The sequence below is a fragment of the Wolffia australiana genome, chromosome 7 (assembly GCF_029677425.1).
Source record: "Wolffia australiana isolate 7733 chromosome 7, ASM2967742v1".
Classification (NCBI taxonomy): Eukaryota; Viridiplantae; Streptophyta; class Magnoliopsida; order Alismatales; family Araceae; genus Wolffia; species Wolffia australiana.
This window is the reverse complement of record NC_135841.1, coordinates 16150120-16164355: the sequence shown is the minus strand read 5'-3', so window position 1 is coordinate 16164355 and position 14236 is coordinate 16150120. Positions and strand designations below refer to the sequence as shown.

Sequence of the window (14236 nt, the reverse complement as noted above, 5' to 3'; positions counted from 1 at the left end):
AATTATTGTCATATGATGTATTCATGGACTTCATTATAAGCATCGCTCATGCACTACAATGAGTACATTCTATTAATATATCGAATGTGTGATTGGGTTGAGGTCCCCATATATTTCAATCAATAATATTTTTAAATTTTCCTTCTCTAATTATAAAATTATAGGAAGAGAAGTAAATTGATCCAAAGAAGCTATCCTACATAAATATGAATTTTATTTTGATTCATGATATTGAATAAAATAGAGAAATGTGAGATCTTTTATGAACTATTCTATGATTTTTATAATTTAAGAGGATTATATATTTGATTTTTATTCATAAAAAAATAGTTTTTAGTTTTCTTGCTTCTTATTTAGTTTTTCCAATACAATTTTATGGCATTTATTTTCTAAGTCAAGTGATAATCCACATAATGGAGTGGGATGGGGGATACTTGGAACAAATTTTAAACATGACTCATTTAAAATTTGTTTAAAATTTTTTCCAAGTATCCCCCATCCCACTCCATTAGGTGTCTTATGCACAATTGGAAGAGAAACTCAATAAATTTTAGGGTGAGAAAGCAGAGATTGGGAAGGGGTTTCAAATGGGCGTAAGAATATATGATGTAGATAGACCTTAGAAACATCTTCTCGAATGGAAGTTGTATTAAATGCACATTGATTGAATGCATTTATTCCTTTTCTTGAATGGAAATACATGGTTTTTATCTTCTATATCTTCAAAGGCTGCCTACATGATAAGTTTTAGGGACTTGATTGAGGTGTGTGCAGTAGTAGATTGTAACAAAATTGTAACATCACTCCAATGTAGATGGTGATGGATGTTATGTGGCCATCAAGCCAATCACACTACCATGTTTATTTAAGTCCATTGAATAAAAATATTTACGTTCATTATTATTCCGTGTGATATTTATAATGAAGTCCATGAATACATGCAATGACTTAGTGAATTATGATGAGATCATAATACAGTGATCACTAGTCTTTAAACATAAATTCTAAATATTCCTATTCGATGGATAGTTGAGATGGACATTGAATTATGCGGATAGAATAGCACTAGCTGATCCTACTTATTCGATAAGTATAGCTGATCCTATGGCTATTAGTGTGGTGACACTAAGGATAGATAGTGAGTGCTCTTTGGAGAAAGAGTTCACTGAATTGATCCGTATGAATCCCTGAATGGTATTATACCTAAATGTCAATCAGGTTGATTCAAGTCACGGTTGTATAAGTGATCCATTGACTTGAGACACCAAGGACATCTCGTGAGTGGACGACTACGTTTTGACTATGACTTACGAACCTCTAATCATGGGATTCAAACAAGTTATAGATCGGATGTAGTAAGAAGCTTATGGAGATGATTGAGTGGTCAAGATGGGATCATCCGCCCTCGGTATAAGAGGAGATTGACTCGAGGAAGATGATGCAGAAAAATCCCTGGCCAGGGTAGTGAGGATATTGGAGAAGGCGGTCTCCAATGATCCCTATTACGCATCAATATAAATCGAATGACGGATTAGGGTTTGACAATAAACCATGCTCTTAGTCGTTCGCTAGTCTCGCGTGGATGATGGATTATACATATACGGTAACCGATAACAGTAAAGGTTCCATGAAAGAGTTTGAGACTACTCGGTATCTTCTAGAGCACGAGGTGTTGCTTAGCACCCCACGGGCTGGAAACTTAAACTATTGATTGGGTTAAATCGATCCTTAATTAATTAATCTATATGTTGATATAGTTAATTAATAAGGTTGGTTAATAAATGTTATCGGGCCATTAAAGTTATTAATTAGAATGATACATGGGCCTAGAGGGTCACACGCACAAGGTCAAAAGGGCATTGGTGGATATATTTTATTTTGGAGGGTTTTTGAGAAAAACCTTAAGTGAAATATATAGTGGGAAAGGGGTCTCATTAGAAGCACCCATGCAAGCCTCATTTGAGAGCCTCTCTCCCTCTCCACTCTCTTCTCCACTCATCCAAGGAAGAGTGTCTTCATGGTGAGAAGATCTTCTAGATTTTCAATCAGAGTTGAAGAAGAAGACGTGGACATCCAAACACCGAGTGATCGCGTGGATACTTCTAGAGGCCGGACGTGTGAATAGCTTCAGAACGATCTCGGAGTGGCAAAGTCAAGGGTGGAATGAGTTCCCCAAAAGGTACTTGAAATGTTTTATTTTATAGATCGATTGAGAATCGATTGACCATGCTTACGCATCCATGGAAGGTGGTTTTCCATGGATGAACCAAAGCACAAAACCCAACAGATGGCCCAATCAGCTGTATGTGGATTGAATCCACAATTTATCAGTTTTTCGAGCAAGAGGTGTTGATATTCTGATGTGTACAACTGTTAGATGTATCCACACATCCACTGGGCCAATAACATTTATTTAACTTATAGGTAATTATGAAAAAGAAAATCTATTTCTGGATGTAGAGTATCAATAGTAAATAGAGTACCATATATAGGGTGATTTTCATCTTTTTCTAATTTATGTCTTCATCTTTTTCATAGGTCATTATCACCAATGCCCTAGGTTTCCACTATCACACACACCACCCCCGACTTTGGCACTCATCAGCTCTTACTTGCCCTATGATCTTAAGGAAATTACAAAAATCGTTGCATAAACCAAAAGCCTTAAATGACACTTTTAACCCTAACTTCTGTTTTATCAATAAATTCAGATATAGGTAAATTTATTTAAGGATCAATTAGTAGTTTTTTCTGATATAAATTGAAGAGAGAATTGACAGAATTTCTGAGAGGCACATGGAGTTTGATAAAACGCCTCCAAGAGGTGTTTCAAAATAAGTTGAGTCAAAATCAGCATGAACATTGTATTCCAACTAATTGAATGCATGAGAATGTGATTAAATTGAAATTTCCTACCATAAGAATTCAGAAAATTAAACACGGATTGTCTCGATTCAAATGAGCATAATTTGCACACCAGAATTATTAACTCAATAAAATTTGGGATTAACTGCACTATAATTTTTTAGAAACGATTATCAACTGGTTTAAAATTTTGAATAAATACAATTTGGGATCAACTACATCACTTATGGTTTGATATGGTTATCAACTGCATCACAAATGGTTAGTGATGATATAAAATTTAAGGTTTAAACCTGTCGTCGGTACTTCTGAGATTATTCAATAAAAATATAAACGTGTACTCACTTAGTAATCTTAGCTAGTGATGAGTAAGGACCGTCTCCACAGAAAACAGTCATTAAGGATGTAATATTCTTAACATAGTGATTATTCAGATCAGATTAGATAAGTAGTAATTATGAAATCAGGTGATGAGAAAAAATGAGGCAAGACAGTGATATTGAGTTTAGAAGAGTAGTTCGTAGGTAGTGATAATTTGGGTTTGAGAAGGTTGAGTGAATGAAAGAATGAATTAATGATGACGAAAAGAGTGATAAGAATGGCATAGAGAACGAGTTAAATATGGTAGTTTATGAGTAAGATAACAATAACACGATGACATGAAGGTGGTAAGAAGTGATTTGGAGAAGGTATGGAGGTGATGAGATGGAGAGATGTGGTAGTGAAATTGATCTAAGTTACTGATGATGTCGAAAAAGAACAATGTAAGGTGGAGACATTTATCGTAGATCCTTACATTATGCCAAGATCACGGTGATCTGTAAGTGTAGGTAAGGCCCTCGTCTTCTCTGTTGCTTCTTCCTGCAAACCCAAGCCACCAAGAACACACTTTATGGACCTCAAATTTTCACTATCTTTCAAACAGCATGAGTAGGAAGCAAGTTTAAGAACAAATTTGATAGTGATCCACACCTCTATTTATCAATCAAAAGTTATGGATAAAAATAGGTGGTCATGATGCAGGACGATGTCTAGGATGTCGTCTGGTCAGTACCGAGGTGATACTCGAATACTGGGAGATAGCGCGGACATTGTCGAAGACGGCATCCATCAGTGTGGACCTACGGAGATGTGACTACATGATGCGATGAAATCCTAGGTGATGATACGTGCAAGCCCCGACTCGTAGGGTTTTCAGGGCTCCGTGCTCTGGGGCGGACGACCGATGATGGTGATGGTGACATCATGATCCTTGTCAGAATAATGAAGGAGACAACGACGCGGAAGGGGTTAAACCATTGGTACTCTCACGTAACAGACCGGCTTGGCCCGTACCTAGGGAAGAGGCTCATTAGATGCTCTCGTGTCCATTTACCCTCTCACCTACTCTAACCTGAGCGCGGTGGCGTGCATCGAAAGATATACGACAAAAGATAATTAATGGGCGAGCTAGAGGGGCAAGGTACCTCATGGCGCGTCGTCCCGTAGTCAAACGTAGTCGGTGTAGATGGTACTAGTGGAGTGGAGTGATGGAAATATATGTGGCCGGCAAGCCAATCACACATTCCACATCTCGTTCCATGTTCATTAATAGAACATATTCATTATAGTGCACGTGTGATGCATATAACGAAGTCCATGAATACATGATCGGACTTGGTGAATTATGATGAGAACGTAATACAGAGATCACTAGTCTTTAAGCATGTGTTCTAACAATTCCTATTCGAAGGATACGCGAGAAGGACATCGAAGTATCCGGATAGAATAACACTATCTAGCCTACTCTTATGATGAGTATGGCCGTTCCCGTAGCTATTAGTGTGGAGACACTAAGGATAGATAATGGGTGCTCTTTAGTGGAAATAGTTCACTGAATTGATCTGTAAGAATCCCTGAATGGTATTATATCGAACTGTCAATCAGGTTGATTCATGTCACGGTTGTGTAAGTGGTCCTTAGACTTGAGACACCAAAGACGTCTCTTGGACGGACGGTTGTACTTTGGCTATGTCCAATGAGTCTCTAATCATGGGATTCTAAACGGTCTTAGTTCGGGTACATCAAGACATTCACGAAGACGATTGAGTGGTCAAGATGGGATCGTCCACCCTCGGTATAAGAGGTGACAGCTCAAGGAAGACGATGCAACGAAGTCCTTGGCCAAGGCAGTGAAATATCGGAGAAGAGTTCTCCGATGATTTCCGAATGCCTCAGTACTAACTTGGATGATCAATTAGGGTTTGACAGTTGACCATACCCTAAGTCATCCAAGGAGTGTCAAGTGGATGAGGGATTATACATACACGGTAACTGATGACGAACAGGTTCCATGAGTGAGTCGATACACACTCCTTTATATCTTCTAGGACATGAGGTGTAGCTTGGTACCCCACGTGTTAGAGTCTCGAACTATCAAATGGGTTAAATCGATCCGACATTAATTAATCTATATGACGATAAATTTAATTAATTTGGAAGGCCAATAAAGGTTATTGGGCCACTAGAGTCATTAACTAGACCGATACATGGGCCTAGAGGGTCACACGCAAATGGTCTTTTGGACGTCAGAAGATATACTTAAGTTTTGGGGATTTTTATGAAAAAATACCCGCTTAGTATAAATAGGGAAAGGCCCTGAATGAAATTCACCCAGGCCAGAATTGTTCAGGGGCCTCTCCCCTTGTTCTCCCTTCTCCCAACATCCCCTCTCCCTCCCGGTGTGATCGGGACGACGTAACGACGCCGACGGAGAAAGAACGGGGCTTGTTAACAAGGAGGAGATCCGACGTGCCAAGGACTGTGTGGATGCATCTAGAGGCTGCACACGTGAGCAGCTCAACCTGACTCACTCCGGGATCCAAGAAATCACTGATGTGATCCGTCAAAAGGTACTTCGTTTAATGTTTTTGTTGGTGCCGTTTGATTTGTTTAATTCTTCCACTGCGAATCGTTTTGTTTTGTTCATCTATGTCAAGGCCTATAGAACCCAAAATGGAGTTCGTTGGAGCTGTGCCGAAGAAGGGCACGACGTAGCTCGACTGGCGGCGTTGCGCAGCGCTGGAGTAGTGATGCACAAAGTGGAGTAGGATGATGGAGTGAGGTGTGACAACGAGTGCAGCACGGGCTTGGACTCGGGCTCGACTAATGGGTGCGGCAGTGTGGTGCTCGGTGAAGCCTCAGCATGGGCTCCGGCTTCGTTCAGCCAACGGGCACAGTGCGAGGACGGCGCTGGTGGCTCGGTCAATCGACGCCGTGCGAGGGCGATGCTAGGCGACTTGGTCAATGGGCGCAGTGCAAAGACGGGCTCAACAGGGCTGGCTCGGTCGCGGGTGGCCTAGAGATGGGCGCCGGGAGTGGCAACAGCGTCAGCGTCGGGAGCAGCAGCGATCGTGCGGTCACAAGAAAAGCTGCATCAGGCATCCAGCACCTGGAGCGGGTGGCGGCCGTGCGGTCGCAGGCGACCTGCGCTGGGCGTCCGGCGTCGGGCGACCAACGCGACAGGTCTAGGCAGCAGGATCCGCGGCCAAGGGCTCTGGTGGCGGGGATCCGTGGCCTAGGGTTTCGGCGGAACAACCGCATCCTCAAGGGAAGTGCAATGACGCCTTCGGGCGGCGCTGGGCGATGACCAAGTTGCAGTAGGGTGGCGGCCTCCAAGTTGGCATGGGGCGGCGGCTCTCGGGGTAGCGTGGGGCGATGGTCCTTGAGGTGGCGGCCCTTGGGGTGGCGCGGGGCGACGGCCCTCGGGGCGGAGGGGGTTGTGGCCCTCGAGGCAGCGTGGGGCGGTGGCCCTTGAGGCAGCGTGGGGCGGTGGCCCTTGAGGCAACGACCCTCGGGGCAGCACAGAGTGGCGGCCCTCGGGGTGACCTAGGTCCGGAGGTCCACGATTCAGCGCGGAGGCGGCCTAGGGCTCTAGCGGCAGAGTTCCAACGGAACGGGAGTCTGGCAGAACGGGAGCGGGCGCCGGCTGTCGGCCCCATTCCCATTTCGTTCCCTCTCCCTCACTCTCTTTTTTTGTCCCTTTTTCCTTTTTTTTCTTCCTCTCTCAAGCGGTCGTCGGGCTACTTTTTTTCCAAAAATTCACAAATCTTCTGTCTCTTTAGGGCACCCTCTCCTTCCCTTATGTAGGGAGGGTGATGGGCCCTAAGGAGGGACCAAAAGAGGGGGTGGCCCATTAGGAAAGGGGCCCCCTCTTAAGACCACTTATACAATTGTCTTAAAACAAGACAAAAAGAGAAGAGGGTTTGAAGGGGAAAAGACGAAACGGAAAGGGCCTTTGCACGGATAATGGCCTGAGAAAATCAAAACTATCTAGATACCTTCGCCCACGCTTTGGGGTGCCGTTCTGGCGGGGTTTGAGCCGACAGATGTTGCTGGCGACAATGTGGACTTTGGTCTCATCCTTGATAGAGCTGGATCTCATGCTCCATCAGGTCAAGATGAAGCATCCCTAAAATTTCAGCTCAGTCGAACGTCTAGGTCATTAGATATCAATCTTTGAAGTTGGAGCAATCCTAGCAGTCCATTATTTCTCTCTCCTCATCATCAGCACTAATGCTTCCTCTTTTTTTATTTATGGTTAAGCCGTCCAATCATCTGCTATTAATCATTGGCACGACTGCCTCATCTTCCTTGGTCACGTGCTTTGAGAATGCCACATGTACCTGCACACAGGAAAAGACAAAAAAAATTATTATTGAATCATTGCGTTATTCACGTTAGAAAGGGACAAAATTCCCTAATCATTACCTGATGTGCCACGCGTTTCGGTGTGCCTCATCAGCTTGTTTTCTTATTTTAATCAATCGGGGGGATACACATGTGCGCCACGTGTACCGCCACAATTGTTGACTTCTCTTTTTTCTTTTGTTATTTTTTTCTCTCTTGATTATCGCATAGCATTTATGGTGAGTTAAATCATGTCGTCCCTTTGAATACAAATAAAAATGGGGTCAGGTAATGATTGGCGCATTATGGCATTGTGATTCATGGTGCTATTACTGCTCCTTTCTGCAATGATTAGCACAATTAATCATTGTGAACACTTGTAATTGGTTTCCATTTTTTGAATCAAATGCTACATGTGGCAGACACATATTCAGGGTAAAAAATATATTAAGAAAACATTAGAAAATAATTACTAAGTAATAAAATTATAGTATATGTATATATATACTTAGGAAATTCATCTCTCTCTAAATATAAGTTCAAACAATTCATAAAAAATATTCTGAATCATAAATTTAAGTTCTTTAAGAATATAATGTTGGGAAAATCTTTAAAATAAGATTTAATCCAAAAAATAACAATATTACTCTAAAAATGGGTTTAATCATTTAAAGGTTGATAGCATAAACAAGTGTTAATTTTCCAGAAATAACCCAATAATTTGCGTGTTATTAGACCCCTTAATTTAATTCATTGCTACTGCCTTAGCAATGACATTGAATTACCCTTGGAATGTTCAGTCACCTTGTGATCCTAGAAACTTAGGTTTGGTTTGTTAATAATATGAAGTACACCTGTAGTATGAATATCTCCATGCACTGCTAGAATACAAATGATCAGCTCCCTCATGGTGTCGAAAAGAGCTGGTGGTCAGGAGGAGGGAAGCTTACTTCTCGCTGGGTATGGTACAATGAACTAGGTGATGCTCTCTCTTCCCTTCCAATCTAGGTCAATCTATAACTCCTAATGGCTACTTAACATTTGGAATTTGTTTGAAGCTAAAAGGGGAACATTCTTCTCCTCTTTTTTTAGCACAGGATATCAACTGTTATCAATGAAACATGGATGGTTGAGCTTCTATCTAAGTAAGGGTAAAGAAAGAAGAGAATAGTTGATGGCTCAAAAGAATGGATACAATTAGGTAAGGGATGTCAGATGGATAATCATTTTGGATGCAGTTTATACCCATTTTTCATCTAGTTGATTCCAAACTATATAGAAGTGTTGAAGGTACCTTGAAAAGTGCATCTTTGATCATTTATGAAATTGTATATGCAGTCAATAGAGGTTGTCAAATGATGCATAATCCATCATTCTATGATCACATTCAAGTCAAACACCTTCATTGACATCTCAAGGAATCCATAAACCATGATCACAAATTCTATTACAAATCAAATATTTGTACAAATGCATATAACAATGCAAATGGGTCCAGCTCCCAAGAAGACAAAAGGTCCACCAGTAGGTATTTTAAATGACTAGGCACCAATCTCCTCTTAAAGTTAAAAAAAATAAATCTTAGGTTTCTCAACCACAGATGCCATGTAGAAATTCCTGGTCAATGCAACACTCAGATTTCTCTGGCTTAAATTTCTTTCCTAGGAACTCATACTAAATCTCAATCTTATAGAATTTCTTTGCATAAAAATTTGGGGGTGTCATATTTGATCAAAAGTTCAGGCTTTCATGCCCAGCCCAATTATGAAACCTATCAAGATGCACTTTCATTTTGTTCAGGAGCAGGTGACATCAAAGCAACTTCAAGTAACCATTGTTCCCATCAAAAACCCAGTTGCAAACTCCCTCACCAAGCCAATGCCCAGGCTCATGTCTTCCTAGATCTGTGTCAATCTCAACCTTTAGCCCCGATTGAGCTTGACTTGATCACAATTATAAGGGGTTTGGAGTGTGGTAGGATAGATACCCACTCCTTGCTTGGCCTGGGACATGAATAGGGTTGAGTCGTGTAGGACGACATGGGCCCACAATCATGTGTAGGCTTGACCTAGGCTGGCAAGCTAGCACAACCAATGAAATGAATGAGAAATAATAAAAATATAATTTTTTTGGCAATAACATGGTGCGGAGTACAGTCAACCTAAGGTTCATTCTTGAGGACAATCCAGCCGTTCCCTGGAAGCTGCCTAGCAGGGTTTTGTAAATGTGGAGGTTTAGTATTTGTAAGAGTTTGTAGGCATGGAGTGAGCTTACATATCCCAGTTACATGCAGATCAAATGTTCCACACCCACTGCACAAAGTAAAGAGATGCAATAGTGAGACCTTGGCAGGTCAGTGGGGAGTCCTCAGTTGTTAGCAGCTGGTTATTGTCCCCCTCAAAGTCTGCTAAGTGTCTATGTGGGACGCCATGGACAACTGAGGACAAGGGTCTGGCATGAGCGAATAGCTGGAATGCCAAGGTGCTCAAATAATAGTTGTCACGTGCATCCCATTGAAGGTTTTCCCAAGATGTAAATAAATAGTGGATGTGATAAGTACCGCATAGTTTGCAAGAGCATCGGTCATTTGTTTTCCATCTCATAGCTGGTGGTTGATACTAGTAAGGTATGTCTAACACCATGTCATGTCCTCACATACACTCTGTACATGGCATTGTGAGCACGACCTTGCAGGTTCCATATCAACTAACTACTTTGAGTTCAATTCGATGACGATAGTGTGGTTTACACACATATCCCGTTAGTTAAATTATCACTTTTATTCTCTTAGATCCAGACAAACAGCATGACATCATGAGGGCTTGTAGTCATAGTAATTTTGTAGGTTTTGATCCATCAGTCTACGCTCAGTTTTGTGGCACATTTCTGAGTGAACAACATTGTCTACATTTGATCCGACCTTTTCCTGAGATTTTCATGTGTCCACAGAGGTAGGCGCACCTTCCACTACCCTTCTCCCTTCAGAACTATAAATTCATTACACTTGTAATCATAAGGTACGGATTTAATACTAGTTTTCTTGGTTTTCTGACTCCTTTTCCATTCTCTAAATCTGCTCGTCTATTCTCTCTTTTCCCATTTGGAACAGAATTTTCACATTTCAGGCGTGAAATCACGCAATCTTCTCTCATTCATTCTGTAGGCTATAAAAGCCAAATCTTTCTCCGCATGTTTCTTTGTTCACTCTCAGTAATGTGTCATTACCTCTCCGACTCACAAGAGCCCACTATACTTTAATGAACATGAATTAAATTAAAGACATGAAGATCAAATTACTGTTAACCTTTCTTAAGATTGGTGCTTTTTGGAAGGGAGTGCTGGAAGTGCTCACACGAGAAGGATCGTATCTTCTGGCAGGAAGAAACAAAGCCGTATAAACAAAGCCCACAGGCACACCCTTGTTGCGCAGTCATCGTCTTACCATGGCGAAAGCTATCTCTATTGCTGTGATCATCTTCCTTCTCGTCCTCCTCCAGGCGAGTTCATCTTCTCGAAACACCCACAATTTATATTTCGTGATCTGACCTCCGGAATTTCTTTTTCTTCTGTCAGATGCATTTCCACTGCTGCGCGGCCATCAACAGTAACGTTGGTAAGAGTCAAAAACTGTCTTGAGCTTTGGCCATCGTTCTAATGCGCTCTCTGTGAAGAGATACAGCGACGGATAGATAGAGCACTAGATTGTTAGTTTATTCCCCGAATTCTCAACTGCATCTTCATGCTATTTACAGGATAATTCTTTTTGTAGTACCATCGAAATTCTAACGCGATGTTTGATATTTAATATGTCTTTCATGCAGACCTCAAGATTAGGTTTTATGTAGATGTTTATTAGCTGTCATCTTATATTTGATTGGTTGACGATTCCGAAGATTCATCGGTTTGCTACTTTAAACAAAGATTTAGATTGTATCTTTTTGTTATTATTGGTATCTTTGATTCTATCAAGATGAGCTATTTGCAGAGGGGCTGCGACTTGACGAGGCTTCTTGTACTTCCAAGTGTTCATACCGATGCAGCAAGGCGTCAAGGAGAAAGATGTGTCTTCGAGCGTGTAATAGCTGCTGCAATAAGTGCGGGTGCATCCCGCCAGGGACATCCGGTAATTACGACGCTTGCCCTTGCTACGCCAGCTTGACGACTCACGGCGGGCGCCGCAAGTGTCCTTGAATCACCACCCTCCGGGCCTTCTCACTTGTTCTTGCTTGTGCAGTAACATACAGCGTATGAATAACTTCGTCAAGGCTTGATGAGGATATGAATGCGGGATGCTGTCGTGAAAAGACGAGCACCTCTTTCATGTATTATGTAGTTATGTTATCTGGTTGAGTTCACCAGTCAGTGTGAATTCCTTGTGGAAATACTATTTACCAGCATATAGTCGATCGTAAATACTCTCCTGGATGGGGCGATAAAAGTAGAGAATCATGAAGAAAGTAGGGGGAAAGATTAAGATCGTCAAAAGAAACCTCGCGAGAGGAATGCTGAAATACATCAAAAACAGATTGTTCAGGAAGCGAATCTGTTAGGATTGATGTTTGCCTTCTGTTTTGAACCACTCGATTATCTGCTGGAGAGCTAATTCTCTGCGTCCCGCATTATTGTTGGGATCCTGGGTGGGTGGGGGGTGGGTAGCCGGAGGAGGGATGTATAAAGTTTTTAAAAATTTTAAAGAGTAAAAAATATCCGATGTATGAATGAGATAGGAAATAAGGAGATGATCAAAGCATTTGTACATTTTAGGAAACTGCACCCTTGGCTCTCAGGATATGGGCACTAATTTATCTAACAAATAGAAACAAGTTTGGATTTGAACGTTCAAGATGTAGCTTATTTGCCTCTAACAGCTGCGTACCCCGTCCCTGAAGTTCTCTCCTTCTTGTCCTTCAGCCACCAAGGCCCGCCCAAGAGATCAGGTCTTCCTCGTGATCTTCCAATACACATGTTTCCTTCTAAATAGTTATTTGATAAAATTGGTTTACGTAGATTTGCTTCACATGGAATCAACGCATTTTCAAGATTTTTCAAGCTCTTAATTCGTTTCATTCCAAGATTTAACCCAGATCTAGTTATTTGTTTTTTCTCATATCCTGTCACAGTTTAGTATCAATCCGAATCCATAATCAACATAATGTTCACATACCCAACATCTGTTATCTGCTCAAAATAAGTTTCGATTTTAAGTTCAATATTTATTCAAACCAGCTGTATCCACAACTCGATGTATAAAATGTAATCCATTCACTAAAGTATCTAAGATTAATGTTTCAAAATAATATGCACAAAATATGTTACATTTGATCCAGTATTATTTCTATCTTCCTATTTTCTGATTTATTTTTCACCACGACAAGATTCATATTTATCTCCGTAAAATCAAATGAACTCTCCCTCTGCGTTTATTTAAATCAGAAGCAGTATATATTTCTCAGATTTGCATGTTAGATTTTTAATCCCCTCTTTATAGTAACCAATTCTTTTGAATCTCTTTCTTTCTTCCCCAATTTACTCAATAACCAACCAATGATCTATGACAATTTCATATTGTAATCAAAATATTTATATTTTCTGCATAGCGGTTTATACTTTTTCTCAATCTCTTATTCATACTCTCAATTAAAGGTTTTATTTTAATCCCAGAGCTTGTCCTCAAGCATGAGTCAGCTTCTTGCAGAGATATTCAGCAGCTAAAAAATTATATACCCTTGTTTAGTTTAGATAGTTAAGTTCTTCATTTTTTGTTATTATTATTATTTTTGATAACATAGAAATTACCATATCATGCACATGACATAAATGTCTGTATCAAAATCACATTATTTTCATGTTATCATAAAAATAGCATATTGTACGATTTCACCAGTTTTCCATTTATGTGAGTTATTTAAAATATTTATGCTTTTAGATTGATTAAGAAACTAATTTTACATTTCAGATATTAATTTTGTTGAATGTCTAAGCATTGATTATTTTTTCTTATTTTTTCACATTTTGTCAGAACTTTACTATGAGTAATTCATTAAGAGACTTTTTAATTCAGGAAATGTATTTCTAAATTCAATAAATGAATTTCTTAATTTTTTACGAGTTTAAGTCATCTTTCGTCCCATGTTTGACCAATGACTAGATCCACCAATCATTGTAAAGGAATCATTATACCATCACAAATTGCGATGCCATAATCACACAATCATTTTATTGGTTTTCTAATTCTGAGAGACACCTGGCACATTCGTCCATTTTCTTTGGAATAGTGAAATTATGTAACCATAATTATCACAATTTTTTTCCACAAAACACTCCAGCCAATCAAAAAAATCTCTTTGTAATTTGTATTAAATTCATCTTAAAACAAAAATATGAGACCCAATGAAATATATGCGTGATTATGTAATATGAGACCCAATGATATCCTTTAATTGTAATAAATGTGTTCAGACCTCTACAACCGACATGTTACATGTAGTAAAATGTATGCAGAAAAAATGTAGGACATCATTGTCTGTTACCTCATGATTCGAAATGAAATTTTTTGTTAAATGATGGTAAAGATTTCCCTTCGGTTTTGTAGTGCATGAATGATGCTTATAATGTGGTGCGAAAGACAAGAAGCTCGAGCGCGGAAGATGAGAAGACATGGAATTTCAATGATTTGATAGTTTAATGGAAACATAAAAAGTGG

General features: G+C 40.1%; 1 protein-coding gene across 1 annotated transcript; it reads left to right on the top strand.

Annotated features, from left to right (window-relative positions):
• The first annotated feature begins 10963 nt into the window (after positions 1-10963).
• Positions 10964-11915, top strand: LOC144705679 (uncharacterized). Its single transcript, XM_078578451.1, has 3 exons — positions 10964-11030; positions 11107-11146; positions 11519-11915. Exons 1-3 carry the CDS (start codon positions 10977-10979, stop codon positions 11722-11724), a joined length of 300 nt encoding a protein of 99 aa, XP_078434577.1. The 5' UTR covers positions 10964-10976; the 3' UTR covers positions 11725-11915.
• Positions 11916-14236: the final 2321 nt, after the last annotated feature.